General features: G+C 38.8%; 1 protein-coding gene across 20 annotated transcripts in view; it reads left to right on the top strand.

Moving 5' to 3' along the window:
• MAP4 (microtubule associated protein 4) overlaps positions 1 to 23,495 on the top strand; it is a 193,562-nt gene that overhangs the window by 70,234 nt on the left and 99,833 nt on the right. For all 20 annotated transcript variants that reach the window (XM_060630910.3, XM_060630919.3, XM_060630917.3 and 17 more), the window contains one exon: positions 16,906 to 16,974. In XM_060630910.3, the coding sequence (XP_060486893.3) occupies positions 16,906 to 16,974 (69 nt within the window). The remainder of the gene's footprint in view (positions 1 to 16,905; positions 16,975 to 23,495) is intronic.

Raw genomic sequence — 23,495 nt, 5'->3', positions numbered from 1 at the left:
GTCCAGTTTCATTCTTAACACTTGTCACTGTCCAGTTTTCCCATCACCATTTGCTGAAGAGACTGTCTTTTTTCCATTGGATACTCTTTCCTGGTTTGTCAAAGATTAGTTGGCCATACATTTGTGGGTCCATTTCTGGGTTCTCTATTCTGTTTCAGTGATCTAAGTGTCTGTGTTTGTGCCAGTACCATACTGTCTTGATGATTACAGCTTTGTAATACAGCTTGAAGTCTGGAATTGTGATGCTTCCAGCTTTGGTTTTCTTTTTCAACATTACTTTGGCTATTCGGGGTCTTTTCTGGTTCCATACAAATTTTAGGATTGTTTGTTTTAGCTCTGTGAAGAATGCGGTTATTATTTTGGTAGAGATTGCATTGAGTATGTAGATTGCTTTGGGTAGTATAGACGTTTTAATAGTATTTTTGTTCTTTCAATCCATGAGCATGGAATGTTTTTCCATTTCTTTGTGTCTTTAATTTCTTTCATAAGCTTTGTATAGTTTTCAGCATACAGATCTTTTATCTCTTTGGTTAGATTTATCCTAGGAATCTTAAGGGTTTTGGGGCAATTGTAAATGGGGTCTATTCCTTGATTTCTTTTTCTGCTGCTTCATTATTGATATATAGAAATGCAACTGATTTCTATGTTGATTTCATAACTTCGACTTTGCTGAATTCACATAGCATTTTTTTGGTGGAGTCTTTCAGGTTTCCCATGTAGTGCCATGTTACCTGTGAAGAGTGGAGGTTTGACTTCTTTGCCAATTTGGATGCTTTTTATTTCTTTTTGTTGTCTGATTTCTGAGGCCAGGACTTGCAATACTATGTTGAAGAGCAGTGGTGAGAGTGGACATCCCTGTCATGTTCTTGACCTTAGGGGGAAAGCTCTCAGTTTTTCCCCATTGAAGATGATATTAGCTGTGGGCCTTTCCTATATATGGCCTTTAGGATGTTGAGGTATGTTCCTTCTGTCTCTACTTTCTTGAGGGTTTTTATCAAGAAAGGATGCTGTACTTTGTCAAATACTTTTTCTGTATTTATCGAAAGGATCATACAGTTCTAATCTTTTCTTTTATTAACGTGGTATATCACATTGATTTGCAAATAGATAAAATCTCTCTCTCTCTCTTAAAAAAAAAATTTCTGGGGCTCCTGGGTGGCTTAGTCAGTTAAGTGTCCAATTTCGGCTCAGGTCATGATATCACAGTTTGTGAGTTTGAGCCCTGCGTCGGGCTCTGTGCTGACAGCTCAGAGCCTGGAGTATGCTTTGGGTTTTGTGTCTTCCTCTTTCTGTCCCTCCCCCACTGGCACTGTCTCTCAAAAAATGAATAAATGTTAAGAAAATAAAAATAAAAATTTCTAATTTCCCTTGTGGATTCCATTTGAGCCATGGGTTATTTAGAAATATGTTAATTTCTCAATGTTTGGAGATTTTCCTGATATCTCACAATTGATTTTTAGTTTAATTCTGTTGTGGTCAGAAGACATCCTTTGAGGGGCACCTGGGTGGCTCAGTCGGTTAAGCGTCCGACTTCGGCTCAGGTCACGATCTCTCGGTATGTGAGTTCGAGCCCCGCGTCGGGCTTTGTGCTGACTGCTCAGAGCCTGGAGCCTGTTTCAGATTCTGTGTCTCCCTCTCTCTCTGACCCTCCCCCGTTCATGCTCTGTCTCTCTTTGTCTCAAAAATAAATAAATGTTAAAAAAAAAAAAAAAATTAAAAAAAAAAAAAAAGAAGACATCCTTTGAAATTTCAGTTCATTTCAGTTTGTCATGGTTTGTTTTATGGTCCAGAATACGACCTGTCATGGTCAGTGTTCTGTGAGCACTTGAAATAATATGATGCTGTTACTGTGTGGAGTACTCTTTTTATGCCAATTAAGTCTAGTTGGTTGATAGGGTTGTTTAGGTTTTCTGTATCTTTACTGACTTTATATCTACTTGTAATGATCTCTGAGAGGGAGAGATGTTGAGGTCTCCACAGAGTTTTATGGATTTTTTTCTTTTTCCCTTCTATTCTGCTGGTTTTTTTTATCTCATGTATTTTGAAGATCTGTTGTCATGTACACATACAGTGTAGTTGACATACAGGGTTATATTTGTTTCAAATGTACAGTATAGTGATTCAGCACTTCCATATATCCTTTGACTTTCAGGGCATTCTTTATTAATATTTAATAAAAATGGGTTTCTTGTAGATGGAATATAGATGGATTTTGCTTTTCTAGCTGGTCTGAAGATCTCTGTCTTTTCATTGGTATTTTAGACTATATTTAATGTTATTATTGGTATGGTTGGATTTAAATGTGTCATTTTGATAGTTGCTTTCTATTTCTTCTATCTGTTCTTTATTCTGTTTTTCTATCTGCTTTTGGATTAATTGAATGTTTTTTATGATTGTGATTGTAATTTCTTTTAATGTTTTTATTTATCTTTGAGACAGAGAGAGACAGCATGAGCAGGGGAGGGGCAGAGAGAGAGGGAGACACAGAATCTGAAGCAGGCTCCAGGCTCTGAGCTGTCAGCACAGAGCCTGACGTGGGGCTCGAACTCACGGACTGTGAGATCATGACCTGAGCCGAAGTCGGACGCTTAACTGACTAAGCCACCCCGGCTCCCCATGATTATGTTTTTAACTTCAATATTGGCTTATTATGTATATTTCTTTTATTTTTGACATACTGTTTACAGTGTATATCTTCAACTTCTTCTAATTTGCCTTCCAGTAATATTGAACCATTTCATATATAGAGTAAAATTCCATGCAAAACAGTAAATGTCCAATTCCTCTTTCATTTTTTTCTTTTACTGTCATATACCTAATTTTACATATGTTAATAACGTACTTTGTTACTCTTTTTGCTGTAGATTGTCAGTTATTTTTTAGATTAAATATATGGGAGGGGTGCCTGGGTGGCTCAGTCGGTTGAGTGTCCGACTTCGGCTCTGGTCACAATCTCACAGTCTGTGAGTTTGAGCCCCGCCTCGGGCTCTGTGCTGACAGCTCAGAGCCTGGATCCAGCTTCAGATTCTGTGTCTCCCTCTCTCTCTGCCCCTCCCCTGCTCATGCTCTGTGTCTCTTTGTCTCAAAAATAAATAAAAACATTAAAAAAATATATGGGAAATAACCTTTTATAGTTACTCTAATTTTTACCATTTGGGGCATTCTTTATTTCTTTGTATAGATCCAGATTTCTATCTAACACCATACTTCCTGAAAGAATTCCATTAACATTTCTTTTTAACACAGGTCTTTTAGCAGTGAATTATTTCAGCCTTGGTTTACGAAAAACCAGCCTTCAATTTTGGAAGATACCTTTCCAAGGTATCATATTCTTTGTGACTTCTTTCTTTTATTTAGGAAAGTTAGTCTTCCTGCTTGGATAGTTTCTGAGAAATCTTTTTTAATCTTGATTTTGTTCCCCTTTTTCCCCTCTGGCTGCCTTCAAGATTTTATCTTTATCTTTGTTTTTTAGCAGTTGGAATATGTTGTATTTAGGTGCTATCTTGGTATTTGTTCTGCTTGGGGTTCTCTGAGCCTGATCTGTGCTTTGATGTGTTTCATGAAGTTTGGAAATTTTTTGAGTATTTATCTTTTAAATTACTTTGCCTCATTCTTTCTCTTTTCTCCTGGGATTCCAATGACATTTTTCTTAGATTTTTGGGTATTGCCTCACAGCTCTTAGATGCTCTTGTTTTTTTTTCTCCTTTGTTTTCTCTTTGTGTCTCATTTGAGTACTTTCTTTTGACCTATTTTCAACTTTCCTGATTCCCCCACCCCTCCCACTGGCCCTGGTTGCATTGAATCTCATGATGAGCCCTCAGTGGCATTTTTTTTTTTTTTTTTTTTTTTTTTTTTTTAGTTTATTTATTTTTAAGAGGAACAGAGACAGCACAAGCTGGGGAGGGGCAGAGAGAGAGAGAGAGAGAGAGAGAGAGAGAGAGAGAGAGAATGAATCTGAATTTAGGAAGCTGTGAGATCATGACCTGAGCCAAAACCAAGAGTCGGACCCTTAACCGACTGAGCCACCCAGGAGCCCAATCAGTGGCATTCTTTAATTTCTTTCTGGTTATAATTTCTAGCATTTCTGTTTGACTCTTTCTTATAGTTTCTATGTCTCTGCTGAAGTTCCCCATATGTTCATGCATATTTCTATCTTTTCCACTATAGACCTTTAACAGTATTCATTATTATTTTAAATCTCTTGTCTGATAGTTTGGGTCATCTGGGTCAACATCTGGGTCATCTGGGTCATTTCTCAGTCTGATTGTTTTGTCTCTTGACAGTGTTTTGTTTTATTTTATTTTATTTTATTTTATTTTTTTGTATTTTTTATGTGTCTCTTAATTTTTGAGTGAATGCTGGACTTCACATGTAAAACTGTAGTCACTGAGAGAAAACAATCTTTATGCCTGGAAGTGGGCATGTCTCTTCTTTCACTAGGTAATTAATACACAGCACTGAGTCCATTTAGGATAGAGTTGAACTAGGTTTGGGTTTTGTTGTTACTATGATTATCTTCAGTGTATTACTGGCTTGAGATTCCTCCATTCCTTGTGCTTAGAGTGGGGAGTGGGGTGCTGAAAGGTTTTTCTCAGTGTTCTTGTTCCACTCTTAGCTTTTGGTGTCCCTGTGACACCTGTGCCCCGAAAGGCTGGAAGGCTGTTTCTCCATGCACTTGCCCCTCCCAGAAAAGTCCTAGCCTGGAAGTAGACAGGACTGTTGATATCTCTGGTTTTGGTTCTCGTTCAGGTGTGATCCTGTGTGCATGGTTGAGTCTTTCTCAGTAATACCCTCTTGCAGGTGGTAGGGTCTTCTCACGATATCCTGCAGGGTCTTGGGTAGGACTTACTGCTCCCCTAGGGGAAGAAGGTATCTTCTTCTTAACTCTAATTCTTTCCCCAGCTACAGTTTGCCTTAGCCCAGGCCCTGGGACTGACTGGGTTTGACACACTTCTTCCCCCAAGCAGCTCAGCTTTTGTTTGCATGGGGTAGAAGGGCAGGGTAAGATTGGGGGTGGTGGTCAGGACTTTACACTAGTCAAGTGGTGGCTTTCTCCCAGGTCTTCAGAAGGAGACTCTCCCACTTCATCTCCAGTCTTACCAGCATCTGGGCAACATCTGTGCAGATGTTTGAACTTCCCTTTTGTCTGTGGATGCTAGGGACCCTAGACTGTCATACAGCCCTTCACTTAGCCTTTAGCCTATCATTAAACTTTTTAGTTGAATTCTTACCTGCTTGTTAAACCCAGCATCTCTCCCTCACATGCTCTGACATAGGAGAGCCAGTGCTTACCTCCCTGTCTCCTTGAGGGCCATGTCTTCCTTTGGATTTCATTTTTTCTTTTCCTTTAGTTGTGCGTTGTTTCCACCTCCTGGGCCTCAGCTTAGGTGGGTGAACATCGTGATGTGGCAGCAGTAGATTCTCTTGTGCTTCTTCATCTTCGGTGACTTGACCTGTGTTTCATTAACCCTAGAAGAGGAAAGATTTTTAGAAACTATTTTGCTTATAAAAATTAAATTTCCCCTAATATTTTTAATATATGAATAGCCTATAACTGTAATTAAAATTACTGTAATTAAAAGTTCATTAACTCAGGGAGACTAGTCTAGAAATTGGTAACAGTGTTTACCCGGGAAGAAGTAGCTGGTTAGAGTGTAGAGGTGGGAGGGAGCCTTATTTTTACTGTATATCCCTTTGGACCACTTGGGTTTTGTACACATATATTTATCAACCTGTTCAAAAAGAATAATACAAAGTTTATAATTACATTAGAACTAAATTATAAGTTTCTAATTTTATTTTTATACCACCTTGTTTGTAGAAGATTTGGTTAAGAATAAGTGGGAAAAGGAAAGGTGGCTGTTGGGAGACCTTGAAGAAGAAAGGAAAAGAATTTCTTTATTTCGTCTTGTAGAAATCTGGGACAGTGAGTGAGTTCTCAGTGAATGGGGGCTTCTTTACTGTGAGTCTAACTTTTATAGATTATCTCTCTCATGGGTTTTGCCCAAATGATAGGTTGGGTTCATGTTTGTGTTTTGCTTGGAGAGAATTCTGAATAACATGTTTTTTTCTTCTGAATACTTCTTCAGAAGTGATGGAAGGGTCCTAGACTTCATTATCTTCATGTTTTACTATATATCCAACTTTAAGTTTGATTTTGTTATTGGGTGAGATTCATGAAGTTATCACTGGCGGTCCAGGTGTGATTACCAGCAGGCTTACTTAGGCCAGTCAGTGGAAAGTTATCAATCAGTTTCCTGCGTCTAGAATAGAAAGGGCAGTTGAATAGGTTACAACATGTAATGGAATTCTTTGGACAGTGGTGTTTTTATTTCTTTGAATTCTCACATGCCTACCCTAATTGCCCACGACTTAAAAATGGGGGGTAAGCAAGCAGGCTACCTTTATGACACTTAACACAGAGTAGGAAAAGTTGCCTTTTTTCTCCCGACGTACATTTCCTGCCCCAGACCTGGAAACAGTAAGTTCTCAGAGCCTCCCTCCCCTTCACAACGTGGGTGGGTGCTAGGGGTGCTTGTTGCCACTGGATTTTTCATTGGTTTTAGGCCTTTTTTGTGGATATACTATACTATATCTCTTTTCCATTTTACCACTGTTCAGTTTTGTTTCCATGAATATTTTTATCTTCTTCTTATTACCCCATAAAACATCTAAAGAGCCAAATACCTGGAAATAAAACTGGTGTCATATTACTTCTGAAATGACAGGTCACCTTGCAAAACAGTTCTCAAAATACTTTTTCAGGATTTATGTATTACTTGTTTTTTTCTTCTTCAGAAATGTTATCCACTTAATCATTGTTCATTATCACCTCTGTATGGCTCTATTTTCTAGGCCAGGGAAACAAAAGACAGCTTTCTTTTACACGTGAATAACAAAACAATAATATTTCTGTGACTTTTGTTCATTCACAACATTGTCATAGATGTTTGAAAGAGCATCTAGCACATTGTTGATGCTTAGCCACAAATAATTGGCAAATCTGTGCACAAGTCACTTAAGTTTTCTGTACTCTGTGCTTAATTGTACTTGTGAGATTGAGAGAATTCTAGGAGGTTTTGGGGGCTAAGAATTTTTTCTATTAAATGTTCTATCGTAGGACAGTGGTTTTCAAAGTGTGGTCCTTGGACCAGAAGTGATCCCATCATTTGGGAGCTTGTTAAGGTACAATTCTCAGGCCCACCCACCTGGAATCAGAAACTTTGGGTATGGAGCTCAGCAATCTGTGTTTTAACAGGCCCTTGCAGGTAACTTTGATGCACCCAAGATTGAGAAACATTGATCCAGGAGGGAGGGCCTAAGCCAAGTCCTGGAAAGAATGATAACTAGATACTGCAGATTCTTGTTTAGCTGACGGGCCTTCTGTTGCAGAGCCTTGCAACCAGCTTTATTGGCCACCAGAGGGCGATGTTGGAACAGGCCTGACTTTTGCGCTAGAAGGTGCCCTTGTGCCGAGATCATGCAGAATCTGCCCACCCCCCCCGCCCCCCCCCATTTTGCCCAAAGCCGACTCACCGTGGCTGTCTTCCTCACAGCACACATGCCCTCTCAGGGTCTTGCCACTTCCCTTCTCTGCCTGATTTGCCAGCTGTGGGACTCTAAAATCACTTGTGAGAGAAGAGAGTTAAAAACAAACAAACAAGAAAACTCCAAAACACAAAAATAAACCCAGTGAATTTGAATGTCTTTATTTCTCAGGGCGCGTGATTATTTAAAAATTGTGTTGTTTTCAGTGCTATAGGTGTTTAGCTGAGAAAGATTTCATTTCATGAAATGGATGTTCCTCTGAGGGAATTAGTGAAAGAAGGCAGTGTAGCATCTTTTGAATTAGGATTTACCCAGTAATGCACAGTGAACCTCCTTCTTACTCTAAAGCCTACTTATTTATTTATTTTTAAAATATTTATTTATTTTTGAGAGAGAGAGAGAGAGAGAGAGAGAGCGAGAGAGCGAGCATGAGCAGGGAAGGGGCAGCGAGAGAGAGGGAGACACAGAATCTGAAGCAGGTTCCAGGCTCCGAGCTGTCAGCAAAGAGCCCGACGTGGGGCTTGAACTCACGAACCGCGAGATCACGACCTGAGCCGTACTCAGACGCCCAACTGACTGAGCCACCCAAGTGCCCCAAAGCCTACTTATCTTTATGTTGTAATGTTTTTCTTTCTCCCTTCCTATGTTTCCTTCCTTCCTTCCTTCCTTCCTTCCTTCCTTCCTTCCTTCCTTCCTTCCTTCCTTCCCCTCTCCTGGGCTTGGATTCTTTTTAGACTGTTAGGTGTTATGTGTATGGTAGAATCTCAGTCTCTCTTTTATTTTCTTCTAACCTCCTTATTTTGCTTTTTTTTTATTCTGGTAAGTTTCTTATTTCTTAGATGCACAATTATTAGTCTACTAATGTCACTTAAGCTAGATTTTTATATTTTTATGTTCTACCAAGGTTACTTTATAGTTTAGTGATCAGTCTGCAGTTAATCTACAGTTAGTGTACAGATTGATCAACTATAGATGATCATTGTTAATAACAATGGAAATAATAACATTTGTTAACATTTGCATAACACTATAGTTGGCACAATACTTCCTCCAGTATTAGTAGATTTCGTCTTCTTGATAACCATGGGAGATAGATATTATCACATTTTTCAGGGGAGGCTGCTAAGGCTTAGAAAGCACAAGGGAGTTGGATTTGATCATTTGGTTAATAGTGACAGACCACAACTGAACTCAGATCTTCTGATTTTCAACCTCATGTTCTTTCTATGAAACCACACCATCTTCACAGATGCATACTCTGCTTAATTTAATGTCTTATAGATGCTATTTTTCAAAACTAAACATTTACTTATGTAACTCAAAGACAAAATTATTAGACATATAAATATTATTTTCAGGAAATATAAATGAGTCTTATTTCATTTGTATAAAGAGCTTGAACTTTGAACCTGAGGACTCTGCTACTAATTCATATGAATTTGTAAAGTTTTCCACTTTCTTAGGTGACTGTTTCACATCATCTCCTTTCTGTTCAAACCTCCAGCACCTGCCCTCCTGTTCATATTCTCAGCCAATGACTTTTACAACAAAGGATCAATAGACTCAGTCAGAAGAGAACTTCTGCACAGTCCCCCTGCTGCAGGTCCTCACCTACCTCCCCCCTCTGCCCTTTCCTCTGCTCTTCCTCTTGTTATGGGTGAACTGCTTTCACTTAGGGCACTGCTAGAGCCATTTTCTCTTCTGTTGCCTGCATCATCAGTTTCTCTGTTTCAACTGGGTCATTCATCAACATCAAATAGACCATAATTTTTAACTTCCTTAAAAAAAAATCCTATCTCAGGGGCTCCTGGGTGGCTCACTCAGTTGAGTGTCCAACTTCAGCTCAGGTCATGATCTCACCGTTAATGAGTTAGAACCCTGCATTAGGCTGTGCACCGACAGTGTTGAGCCTGCTAGAGATTCTCTCTCTCTCTCTCTCTCTCTCTCTCTCTCTCTGCTCTTCCCCAGCTCATGCTTTCTCTCTCACTTAAAAAAAAAAAAAAGTCCTTTCTCAACCCCATGCCCATCTCATTTGCTTCTTTTTTTCCCTGTTCCTTTGAAAAGGATGTATCTACTACCTGTCTCCTTCTTTCTTGAACCCCTTCCCATCCTACAGTAACCCATGCCATGCCACCCAAACTGCTCCTTTTACATTGCCAAGGATGAATCCGGATAACCCCAAGGGTTTTAGCACGGTTGACTGAAAAATGAATTGCCATCATCTGAGATTGGGAAAGCTCTAGAAAGAGTATTTTGAGGGGCACCTGGGTGGCTCAATCAGTTAAGTGTCCAGCTCTAGATTTCGGCTCAGGTCATGATCTCATAGTTGTGAGATCAAGCCCAGTGATGGTCTCCTGTCCAGCGTGAAGCCTGCTTAAGAGTCTCTCTCTCTTTTTCCAAAGAAAAAGAAAAAAAAAAAAAAAGGTAGATTTTTAGAGGAATATAAGAAATTTAGGTCGAGAGTTGCTGAGCGTGAGTTACATGATAGTAGAGAAGATACCCAAGAGGAGAAGAGCAATAGACAGCTAGATAAGAGTCTGGAGTTCAGAGGAGAGTTCTGGGCTCGGGATACCAATCTGGAGGTTGTTGATCTTTAAAGCTCTGGCTAAAGGAGGTAGTTGTAAAGCATGTCATTTTCAGAATGTTTCACTTTTGCCACATAAAAATAAGTTATGCTGCTCTTTTCAATGCATCCAAATGCTCCTAAATATATAGCATTTTGATTCTCCTCATCATGTATTTTAAAAATGTATGAGCAAGCTGTTCATTATCATTGGAAATGTAAATCCTTCTTTCGATTCCTTGAACTCTTATTTCTAGTCCATGTCTGTCATAGACTTTTATCTTAGAGTAATACATTTTTATACTCATAGGTTTTTCTTGATTGTTATTGTGTTTTTGTAACAAAATATGTATGTAAGCTTAAATTTTAATTTAAAAAGTTCCTGTAACCATAAGGCTTTAAATATTAACTTGATCCAGAAGAAAAGTTATTATCACAGTTACTAGTAGTAGTACACAGTTGATCGCATGTGTCAGGATTTTTGGTAAATTGTTACTAACCATAAAAGTTGAATTTGGTTGGAAATGTTTTTGGGGGTCTAATAGGTTTCTCAATTAGGTCATGAATCTTTGGATAATTATTTTTTGCTAGGATGAAAGAGGGTGCAGTAATTTCTATTCCTATTGGTTTTTGTTTTTGTTTTTAGTTAGCTTCATGCCCAGTTCAGAGCCCGCCGCAGGGCTTGAACTCTTGACCCTGAGATCAAGAGTCAGGTGCGTAACCTACTGAGCCACCCAGGCGCCCCTCTCTTCCTATTTTAATAGATTCTAAAGTGAAAAAACTTTATTCACATGGCTAAGTGTGTGGGAATAGAAGTCTCTATGGAAATGTCCTCAGTTCTTTGAGTTATATGTTAAGGATTCTGTAAGTCATTATTATTAGAAATTATTTTCAATGTCGTATCAGAAGGCAACTACATTAAAACTTCTTTAAAGTTTGATGAAAGCCAAGAATTGGAAACTACCTAACCTGGAAGATGATTTGTTACTCAGTCATGAGAGAATTTACTTTTCAGGGGCTTGCTTTTGTTTCATGGATGTGTGATATTTTCTTTATACCTTCTGAGGGAAATGAGGTAGTTTTTAAAAAAAGTCTCCTGTTTGTGGGGCACCTGGGTGGCTCAGTCGGTTAAGCATCCGACTTCAGCTCAGGTCATGATCTCACAGTTTGTGGGTTTGAGCCCCGTGTTGGGCTCTGTGCCGACAGCTCAGAGCCTGGAGCCTGCTTCGGATTCTGTGTCTCCTCTGCTCCCCCCCCCCCCCCCCCCAACTTGTGCTCTTATCTCTGTCCCTCAAAAATAAATAAATGTTAAAAAAAAAAAGTCTCTTATTTCTGTATCAACATTGTTTCCCTGAGTGATGTTTATTCTCTTTGAATGAGATGATGCCTTATTCTTTTGGTGATAGTTTCCCTCAGGTATGTGGCATTACTGTCTATTTGAGATTCCTCATGACTGTTTTTTTTTTTTTTTTTTTTTTTTTCCACCACCTGCCTCTGACAGGGAGGGATACAGCTGTGCTGCCAGGTGGAGTGTGGGGGCTCCCCATTCGTTCTGGAGGTTGGCACAAGGCTGACTGTTGTGGGGTGAGGGAAGGAAAGTATGGGGGAAATGGGGACTGGCCTGGTAGCTTTTAATGGCGCTCCCATCATGCCTGCTGTCCGAGTGCAGAAGACCTTGCAGTCCTGCTTTCCTGGGCCGCCTTCGGGCTGTGGTTTCTTCTTCAGTGTGATCCCATTTGCTTCAGCTTCTTGGATATTCCTTGTAATTTCTGGTCCACTGGATGGTAACCTTCTTGATTTCTAGGTCTTTTCTTACTTTATTCTTTTGAGCCATCTTTCCTGCCATGTTTAAGTATTTGTGGTAGTATGTTGAGGATGACCTATGAACTTCATTTGGCTCTCTCTATCCATTCTCTTTTTTAATTTTAAATATGTAATTTTATTTTTTACCAAAATGGGATTGTATTGTACAAAATAATTTTGTGTAGTACAAAATAATTTTATTATTTTGCACATGTAGATTGCTAATTTACAAATATGTTAATAAATATACTTCTACAACTTCATTTTTAATGGCTAAATAGTGTTCTATTATAGAATTCTGTAACTATTAGCTACTTAAAATTTTTATTTTTTAATTTACATGCAAGTTAGTTAGCATATTGTGCAATAATGATTTCAGGAGTAGAGTCCAGTGATTCATCTCCAGTCTGTAACACCCAGTGCTCATCCCAACAAGTGTCTTCCTTAATGCCCCTTGCCCATTTAGCCCATCCCCCCCACCCACAACCCCTCCAGCAACCCTCTGTTTGTTCTCCATATTTAAGAGTCTCTTATGTTTTGTCCGCCTCCCTGTTTGCTTCCCTTCCCTTATGTTCATCTGTTTTGTACCTTAAAGTCCTCATATGAGTGAAGTCATATATTTGTTTTTCTCTAATTTTGCTTAGCGTAATACACTCTAGTTCTATCTACATTGTTGAAAATGGCAAGGTTTCATTCTTTTTGATTGCTGAGTAATAATACTCCATTGTGTGTATGTATGTGTGTGTGTGTGTGTGTGTGTGTGTGTACACAAACCACATCTTTATCCATTCATCTGTTGATGGACCTTTGGGCTCTTTTCCATACTTTGGGTATTTTTGATAGCGCTGCTATAGGCATTGGGGTGCATGTGCCCCTTTGAAACAGCACACCTGTGTCCCTTAGTTAATTACCTAGTAGTTAGTAGTGCAATTACTGGGTCATAAGGTAGTTCTGTTTTTAACTTTTTGAGGAATCTCTATACTGTTTTCCAGAGTGGCTGCACCAGTTTACATTCCCACCAATAGTGCAAAAGAGATCCTCTTTCTCTGCATCCTCACCAACATTTGTTGTTGCCTGAGTTAATTTTAGCCATTCTGACAGGTGTGGGGTGCTATCTCATTGTGGTTTTGATTTGTATTTCCCTGATGATGAGTGATGTGGAGCATTTTTTCCTGTATTGGTTGGCCATCTGGATGTCTTCTTTGGAGAAGTGTCTGTTCAGGTCTTCTGCCCATTTCTTCACTGGGTAATTTGTTTTTTGGGTGTTGAGTTTGATAAGTTCCTTATGGATTTTTGGATACTAACCCTTTATCTGATGTGTCGTTTGCAAATATCTTCTCCCATTCTGTTGGTTGCCTTTTACTTTTGCTGATTGTTTCCTTTGCTGTACAGAAGCTTTTTATCTTGATGAGGTCCCAGTAGTTCATTTTTGCTTTTATTTGCCTTTCTTCTGGAGGCATGTTGAGTAAGAAGTTGCTGCAGCTGAGGTCAAAGAGGTTTTAAAACGTCTGCTTTCTCCTCGAGGATTTTGATGGCTTCCTGTCTTACATTAGGTCTTTGATCCATTTTGTATATTTTTGTGTATAGTGTAAGAAAGTGGGTCCAGATTCATTTTTCTACATATTGCTGTCCAGTTTTCCCAGCATCATTTGCTGAAGAGACTGTCTTTATTCCATTGGATATTCTTTCCTGGTTTGTCAAGAATTAGTTGGCCATACGTTTGTGGATCCATTTCTGCGCCTGACGCCAGTCAGGCGTCCCTACTCTTAAATTCTTTAATGTGCTCTGGGGCGCCGGGGTAGTTCATTCAGTTAAGTGTCCAACTCTTTGATTTTGGCTCAGGTCATGATCTCGTGGTTGGTGGATTCCAGCCCTGCATCAGGCTCCATGCTGGGTGTGCAGAACCTGCTTGGGATTCTTTCTCTCTCCCTCTCTCTCTGCCCCTCTATGCGCCTCTCTCTCTCTCTCTCTCTCTAAGTAAATAAACTTAAAATTTTTTTTTAGAAGTATTATAAAATTCTTTAATGTGCTCAATTAAAACAGGACTTTTTGTTTGTTTAAGTCTTCCTTTTTGTCCTTATCTCTGGTTCCCCATCAGTGGTGTTTGGATATATTCTTTCATATTTTTTCTGATTATTTGTGTGTGCGTGTGTGTTATAATGCTATTATGCCATATTTGCTTTTCTTTTTTTCTTTTAAGTAGGCTTCATGCCCATCATGATGCCCAATGTGGGGCTTGAAGTCATGACTTTGAGTTCAAGACCTAAGCTGAGATCAAGAGTCGGATGCTTTGCTGACTGAGCCACCAAGGCGACCCTGGTTTAATTTTTTTCTTAATATGGTCTGGCATTTTCCCATATCAGTACAGGAAAAGTTACCTCATTTCTTTTAAAATTGCATATTATTTCATAATTTAGTGAATCTGTCAGTGGGCATTTGTAACTTTTTAAACAGTGCCATAGTCAACATCTCATTAACATTCATATTTGTGCACTTTTATGTCTTTCTCTGAACTATGTACCTAAAATGGATTGTTGAGTTAAACAAGTATATCAAAATTTGATAGACTGCCAAGTTGTCTCATAAAAGGTTGTTCCGATTTATATTCGTTGAGTGGTGTATGAGATTACCTGTTTTCTTACACTGTGCCAACACTGGCTATTAAATTTTAAAAAGATTTTATCACGCTCATGACCAGAAGATGGTATTTTTTGTAATTTGCATTTTCCTATAATCTGCATTTTATTTTATTTTTTACAATCTGTATTTTAAAATGAGGCAGATTTTTTAAAATATGTGTTCTTTCTTGAGCTAAGAAGAATAAATTTTATAAATGTACTTTGTGAGGGTAAAAGGAAATTTATGCTAAACATGTTCTATCCCATATTTGGCATAAATGTGGGATAGAACATAGTTGGTATCTCTCCGGATAAGTAAAACAGTATGTAAAGCCCTAGTATGGTACCTAATGCATGGTGGATATTCAATAAAAGTCTGTTCTCTTTCATTCCTTTATTTTCTTTTTCCTCCAGTTAATTGATAATCTCTTTTTGGTCTGCCTTGTTCTTTAGGTTTTCTGTAGTTGTTCCTCTGTTATCTGAGATAACAGAATGAAAGATATTTTCAGTGAGTTTATGTGAAAGATTTCTGCCTTGGATCTGTGGGAGTCAGAAGGTTGGACAGTATAGTTTCTTGTCTTTCAAAGTAAAATCTTGCATTTTATATTTTTGTAGCATACATTCCAGATTTTTACTTGTTTTATGAAAAATATCTCTAGGGGCACCTGGGTGGCTCAGTCGGTTGGGCGTCTGGCTTTGGCTCAGGTCACCATCCTGTGGTTCGTGAGTTCGAGCCCCGTGTCGGGTTCTGTGCTGACAGCTTGGAGCCTGGAGCCTGCTTCAGGTTCTCTCTCTCTCTCTCTCTCTCTCTCTCTCTCTCTCTCTCTCTCTATTCCTCCCTCTGCTCGCACTCTGTCTCTCTCTCTCTCTCTCTCCCTAAAATAAATAAAGATTAAAAAAAAAAGAAAAAAAAAGACAAATATCTCTGTTAAGTTCTTGAGAGGGACTCATGAGAAGCTCTTGGGTTGGCAAGCTGACCGCAGAGCTAGATGGGTTGCTGAAGTGTTAGATGTGGTCAAAGCCTTTAAGAAAAGGTTGTACATCCTTATATTCGTCTATGTAGTAACGCAATTTCATTCATGATATAGTAGAGCAAAGAAACTAGAATAACCAAAACAATTTTGGAAAAGACCCACTATAGAGGACTCACATGACCTTTTTGAAATACTGTAGATTCAGTAATCAAGACATTGTAGTATTGGAAAAATGGATAGACTTATAGGCCGGTGGAATAGAAGAGAGTGCAGAAATAGATCCACACATAGTATATGTGATTTTACTACAAAAATGCAATGGCAGTTCAGGGAATAAGGATAGTCTTTTCAACAAATTATACAGGAATAATTAGATGTCCATAGGCAAAAAATACAGATCTAGACCTGTAGCTACACCATATACAAAATTTATCATGTATCATCGGCCTTAATATGGAGCCTAAATTTGAAAACTATAATAGTTCTAGAGGAAAACGTAGGAGAAAATCCTGTGGCCTTGAGTTAGATAAAGATTTCTTAGATACCTCACTGAAAATATAAGGAAGCATGAGGGAAAAATGAAAAATTCGAGTTCATCAAAATTTAAAGCAAAAGACACAGTTAAGACAATGAAAATACGGGTAAGACACAGTTTGCAAAGCAAAAGACACAGTTAAGAGAATGAAAATTCAAGTTATAGACTGGGATAAAATATTTGCAGAATTCATCTGATAAAGGGTTGGTGCTTAGAATGTATAAGGAATCCTCAAAACTAAATAATAAGAAAACAACCCAAAGAAAAGTGGTCAAAAAATTTGACCATTCAATTCACTAAAGAAAGGGATGGCAAATAAACGTGAAAAGATGCTCAATGTCTTTAGTTATTAGGGAATGTGACACAACTATACTCTATCAGAATAGGTAAGATTAAAAAAAAAAAGTTCTCTGCTTCCAGTAGTGCTACTGGTGACTGTGTAATCCTCACCCTCAGGAGCAACGATGATGCCCTGGACTCTGTGTGTGGGAGTTCCAAATGGCCCTGTGCCCTTGGAGCATTGGATTTGAATCACAGATACAAAATCTGTGGTGCTTAATAGTGGTTCTAATTGAATACAATGGTAATCTTTGACAATTTACAGAACAGAAAGGATTTCAGTTTGCTTATTAGGAAAGGCTCTTCTATAGTGTAGAGTCTGGGTCCCGTAAAAATGAATGACTCCGTTGTGTTCTATATTTCTGGGTTTTCTTTTATTGGATCTTTAAATTTTGGACATACATTTATCTGCTTTAAGCTCATGCTATGAAGAGTGACAAAATTCTACCTAGTTAGGTAGTGGGGAGTGTGTTTTTCATACTGCTGTCTGTCACAGCGGCTAATTATTCTTTGTGGTTGTTGCAGGTACGCCATCCTCTAAAGCAACAGGGCTAGCCAACGGTGATCATGGAATGGAAGGGAATGATACTGCGGGTAAGTGGTTCCCCGGATTCCCCAAATGTGGAGGTGAAACAGTCACAGTAAACACCTTGATGAGCTTCTTTGAGGAAGACTGTTAGGGAGGCATGTGAATTATCTCTAAGGGTTTTGTTGTTCTTGTTGGATGTATTCAAATCCAAGGCATCTGCCACATAACATCTCTAACAACAGAAGAAAGAGTGGTATTGAATATTTGTTGTAGTTGTGCCACACAAGAGCTGGATCAATCTTAAAACTACGATTATAGATGCAAACTAATCATCATCAAAATATGTTATATTGGAGGCCTTTGGCCACTACAGCTCTTTACACAGGCTTTTCCCCACTGCACTTAGCTTGCTTGCCATGGCTTAATGTTGGGAAATCTGTGAGCCACAAATTAAAAGTTCTTTCCTTTCTATTTTGCCCTCGGTCTTTTTCTCCCCACACCCCCCCCCCTCCCCCACAACTGCTACTTTTGAAATCTGTCTCTAACTTTAGCTCCAGCCTATTAATTACTAAGGCTTTGATATTCTGTCAGCTGGCACTGAGTTCCTATGGGTTTCCACCTCGTAACTAGCACCAGCTCTCTGACCCCAGAGCAGAATTCTCGAAGAAGTAGCAGGATCCATAGGGATGTACTGTGCAAACCTTCTCTTAGGTAGCCATTATGAGAGTCATGTTGTATTTTTATAAATAATTGCACTTTGCAGTTGTAATCAGGCTGACACTGTTGACCCAAATGAATAGACTTCTAATGGTCAAGCAAACTGTTCTTTGCAACAGAGCGTGCCCTTAACTGGGGCATAACATTCGATTCACATTGCTGCACTGGAGGCAAGCACTAGACACATACTGTGTCTGTGTTTCCCTTGTATGCATACCTCAGCCTTGAGAAGACTTTTCTTGAGCCGCCATACGATTTCTGTTTGTAAGGCTTCCAGAAAGCCTCCTCTTAGCAACAGCAATTATTCCAGGATTTATTTTTTATTCTGTGACCTTTCAAAATGTCCTCTCTATCTTTGTACCTCAGATATATTGATGGCTGGTTTCCATTTGTTGTGAATGTTAGTTTTACCCACTGACATTAACATCCTTATTAGCAGCTCATTAACTTAGAAACTCTTTACTTTAAAAGCTAAAAACAACCAGAAGTGACACTTGTCTTCCAGTTTTGTGAACAGAAATTTTTGTATTTATTTGATAACCTTTGTTGTATTATTGACTGTTTCTGTGCCTGCTTTGAAAGCAGAGTCATCTATGTAGTATAGTTTTAAGGAAACATTTATGGAAATATACCTGTGATTAAAGGAGAAGCTTGAACATGAACTTTTAAAAAATGTGTAAGTTCAGCTTTCTTTAACAAAGAGGCAGTGCCGGGGGAAGAAAAGGCTTGGAGGGGATTGATTTGATTAGCCAGTTGAAGGAGTGGATGCCATTTTCATCCAGAGAGGAAACAATTATCAAAACTAGAGTAGATTTCTTCCCTAGCAAGATGTCAAGTATGACCAGAAGAGACCCAAACTTTGGGTAGCAATTGCTTCCGATTGCCAACTCTTACTAGCACGGAAAAAATTGAACTGGAAAAACATGCAGCCTGGCCCTTACTGTTTCAAGACTTTTAGTTCCCTGGTGGCAGAAAAGAACCCAGGGATTTATGAATTGCCCACTGACATGATGGCAGCCGGTAGAGTATGGTTTGCATACCTGGGAAGATGTGTGTGTTCTGAATTTGACCTTTTGAAAATATGCATGTTTCACTGGGGGGTGGGAATGAGTAGGGAGGGGACAAAGAGTGCATGTTTTTGGAGCATGATGTGACCTCATTCTGATTTGGCCATTACTAACTAGAGCACATAGCTCAGTGCCATTTTGAAAAACTCCCATTTCTGTTTTATTCAGGATGTTGTCTCTAGTCCTAAGAGCAGACCAGCTCCGCTGATAGCATATAAAGGGTGTATGAGCATCTTGCTATGTTGAACTTGCTGTTTACTAATGACCTGTGCTTTTCTGCCCTTTCCTTCCCCTTCCTACTTCTTCCTCCCTTTCTATTTTTCTCCTCCTAGAAGCCTAGCGTGTCTCTCCACACTGGGGCTGCTGCAACACCAGACCAGTGATCTTTCCTAAGCACCGTTACACTTCTAAAACCTGCAGCATTTTGCAGAGCTTTGCTTTTCCTTCCTGGACACGATGTAGAAGAAGCAGAGGGTAGTTCTTCGGGGCCTTTTCTGCTGCTGCCTGAGCAAACCACCTGCTTCCTCTTGTGCTCTGCAGGGCTTGATGGAACCTCCTTTCCCTTTGTGAGCACAGAGTACAAGATGAATCCTTGGGCATCTAATGTCTTTTATTTCTTGTTCTTTTTGAAAACTCATTTTATCATTTCATTCAAATCTCACATTTTTCTTTTTTTTTTTTAAACATTTTGAGTTGGCCTTTTCCATGTGTTTTTTTCAGCTCTTCAGAATGAATCAGGATATTGTAACACCAAATGAGAACGTGTGCTTTCATAAAGGGATTGAGTCCACCAGTACTGCAGTGACCCTCCCTTTTCCTCTCCCTCCCCTCTCCCTCTGTGAGCTTGCTTTTAGGGAAGTGCAGTCTTTCAGGCTTACCTCTAATTCTCTCCACCTTACTAAAATCTGAATAACGATAGCTATTTTAATGTAGAGTAGCTCTGACTAAACTTTGAAAAGTACTTCCTCGAATTAAATCATCTTTTGTTATTTGTAAGTTGGGCTGAAATTGTTTTTATTACGAAATGACGGTTTATTTGTCTAGAGGCTTAGATTCTCTTGAAAATCTGACAACCTTTTATTGTGTATGAAATTTTATAACCAAAGTTACTTTCATAACATGATCATGAACTATCAAAATAAGAATTGAGAAGTTTAAGAAAGTGGAATCCTGTATAGACTACTGGGATGTTGATACAGATAGAAACAACTTTTTCTGTAAAAACATGAGAATGAAAGTATATTGCAATTCACTGAACAACTACAACCAACTTATCAGGTTTCTAATGACGTGGTTTTCAGATTGGATGCAAACTCTGTTCAGGTAGTGTCTTGAATCCCTTTGGTCTCTGGAGAAGCCTTTTTACAGCATTCCAGGGGGACTGGTGGATCACATGGGAAGACCTTTACAAATTAGCATTTATACTCAGTGCGTTCTGAGGATTGTCCCAATGAGACTTTTTTTTTCCTTTTTAAGTTTATTTTACTTATTTTGAGAGAGAGGGAGAGGGAGAGAATCCCAAACAGGCTCTGCACTGCCAGCACAGAGCCCAATGGCACTTTCTTAAACTTGTTCCTTGTTTTCCCACACTAATAGCTAAAAAATCTAGAAGAACTATTTGGGAAAAGTACTGTGGAGCTTTTCAGATAATAACCTTTGATTGGATTTTTAGCAGAGAGATTTTTAGAGAATATAATACCTGGGCCAAGGTTTGAAATCTTACAGGAGTTCTGGCTTAAGAACCAGAATGTGAAACGCTCCAGGTTTCTGTCCTCTAATTGATTATGCAGGTTGTCACAGTCAACCAAATTATTGATTGTTTTGGATTAAGATAAATAATTGGCACTAGATTCTAGGTAGATTTTGAGATGTACATTATTTTAGATCCTCTGACACAAAACTACTTTTGAGATGGAAAAACCAGAATATTATGAAAGTTTAAACCGAGTCCCTGCAATGACTTCTGGAATTCAGGAAGCATTCCCTCTTCTGGTCACAAGCAGGAGCTTGCTCCTCTGCCAGGAATTCCTTCTGTGAGTTCTTGGAGAAAAGACACTTAGAGGAAGCACATTTGAGGGACGTTGCTTATGCTTACCTCTGAAGCAGTTGATAAAATATAAAACTCTTAACTGTAGGAGAGCACCCATCAGATAAAACCTAGCACTTGCCCTTTGGTGTGCAGTTAGTTGTTCAGTATGTGTTTTGGTTATCTGTGTTTGTTTTGGTTTTGGTTTTTTGGCTAGGAACTTTGCAAAACTGGCAGTGCTAACTTTTAAGGATCAACTTTGACCTTTTTCTAACTGTTCTAACCAGTCTCTACAGCTTGTGCAAGTGACAGTGGCTGGAGAAGCCCAGGGCCACCCTACTGTGGCAGTGGTTGAAGGGACACACTCACGCTCCATTGCTGACACTGATTTATTCCATTTTGGTTTCCATTTTGCTTTGTTTTTGTTTGACTCTTTTTCCCCAAATATGTTTTTTTATTTATGGAATTGAAAATTTCCACTAATAACAGCTAAAATTCCATGTACATTGTTAGCTCTGTTTCTCTTGGATGTTTCATGTTGCTTCAGTATAGCTTTGTACAAAGTAGCCAGTTCTGTAAGGATATGCTGTGTTGTCATCATGGGCGTACCTGAGTGTGAGGTTACCAGACTGGTCAGGTTGTTCTATTGAAATACGTTTCTTATTTGTAATCTTTCTCTTTCTCTCTCTCTTTTTTCTTCTTTCGCCCAATGTTGAAGATGTAGAACTTTGTTTATAAATAACATTTTATATAACCTCATTCATGCACCTGAGTTTATACTTTTTGTGACTTTAGACTATAACAGTTTGTATTTGGGGACATTTTAATGTGATCATTGTGCTAATAAATAAATTACACTAATAAACATCTTACATTAACACCTTACAGACTGGATTTTGGTTGGAGTCTTAATTACTGAAGTATGATGTGACTAAGACATGAGTTTGGCAAATAAAGACTTGAGGAGTGAATTCTCAGTCTAAGCTTCTGATCCCACCCAAAATAATTTCATAGTTGTATGGGCATTTTACTCTTTGCCAGACATTTTCATTTTCACTTACGTATCTTTGATTCTCAGAATAACTCCTTTTCATCCAGAATCTGTATTAGGTAAGCCCAAATGACTGATATTTTATGGTATCTGCTGAGAAAAACAGTTGGCAGAGTGGCAACATGCAGTTAATCCAAAAGAGTTTCATGGCATATCAATTATTGTTCAATACCTTCTAAGACTACATGTGTGTGCTTAGTTTAGTCCAGTTAAAATTCAGGTTCACAGTCTTCCTAAAATGCCTTCTGAATTATCATTTGAAACTGTTACATTCAACGACATTTTAATTTTGTAACTTTATTATTTGATGATCTCTAGTATGCTGCTTCTGGGAAGAATTCAACAGAATGCCCAATTCCCTACCCATTTCTGGGTTACTGTTTCTTTACAGTAGGTAGATTTGCAAATGCAATATGTTGACTGAACTAAGACATTGAAAAGATTCTATGCCAAAGGTAATTTGCATGGTATAAAGAACATTTTTCAGCTTGGCACATTGTTTACTAAGAAAGTTCAATTTAATGTCCTTAGGTTTCCCTGTGTGTATGTGTTTGTGTGTGTGTGAGAGAGAGAGAGAGAGAGAGAGCGTGCGCGCCTACATGAGCAAGTGGGGAGGGGGTCAGAGGATCTGAAGTGGGCTTTTTGCTGACAGCAGATCGCCTGATACAGGATTCGAACTCACGAACTGTGAGATCATGACCTGAGCCAAAGTCGGATGCTTAACCAATTGCCCCCCGACCCCAGTTTTTAAGATTTTATTTTTAAGTGATCTCTACACTTAGCATAGGGTTTGAACTCACAACCCCAAGATCAGGAGCTCCACCGACTGAGCCAGCCAGGCTCCTGCTTAGATTTTCTTTTATTAAGAGGGCTTAACAATCTATTCTTATGTTTAAAGCACAAGAATTTAAACACTATAAATAATAATTCATAGTCCTGACTAACTTCTTATAAGTATGCTAGGATTAAAGGTTTTGGTGATCAGGACAATTCTTAGATCTTACTAGTGTATTCATTTTGATGAAAGTGAGATGAAATCTGGCTACTGTTGGATTCTTCCCCCTTGTAGACCTGATAATACATTGGAGCTGGAAGCCTAGAGAGGGTTCTGGACAAAGACAAAGGACTGATGGGGCAGGCACAGAATGTCAGCTTCATTTCTAAGTCACATGTAAGAGTGGATTATCCTCAATTTTATATTGATGCTGTTTCTGTTACAGTGAAAGCTTAACAAGACTTAATCACAAATTATTTGTGGAATAAATGTCTGTGCTACCATGGAGGCTAAGCTAGATGCAGTACACTAAGTCCTCCACAAATGGCAGTGTTACTGGTAGTTTCCATAATGAACTGATGAGGTGGGTTTTTATTGTGAGAACTGTTCTGAATGTGATGTGATATCTGGTCATATCAACAGGGGAAGATGAAACTGCTTTGTTGGAATGTCCTGGCACAAATGATGTCCTAGGGGTTTCATCACTGTCTCCTGTAGCATCAGATAGAATGCAAGGAATTTAGCATTAGAAAAATTCTCAGGAACCATAAATGTGAAATCTTAGCAGAAAAATAAATCTGTAATGTTAGAATTTCTGAGCAGCTATTGTAACCAACCTCTAAGTTGGCATTATAACTTATAAATGAAGCCCGAACATAAAGCTGCACAATGTGTTCCTAGATATAGACATGGCAAGACCTCCTTTTCCCTGCCTCATCCCCAAATCCTGG

The sequence above is a fragment of the Panthera onca genome, chromosome A2 (genome assembly GCF_046562875.1).
Source record: "Panthera onca isolate mPanOnc1 chromosome A2, mPanOnc1 haplotype 2, whole genome shotgun sequence".
In the NCBI taxonomy this organism is placed as follows: Eukaryota; Metazoa; Chordata; class Mammalia; order Carnivora; family Felidae; genus Panthera; species Panthera onca.
This window is presented reverse-complemented; position numbering and strand designations above follow the sequence as displayed.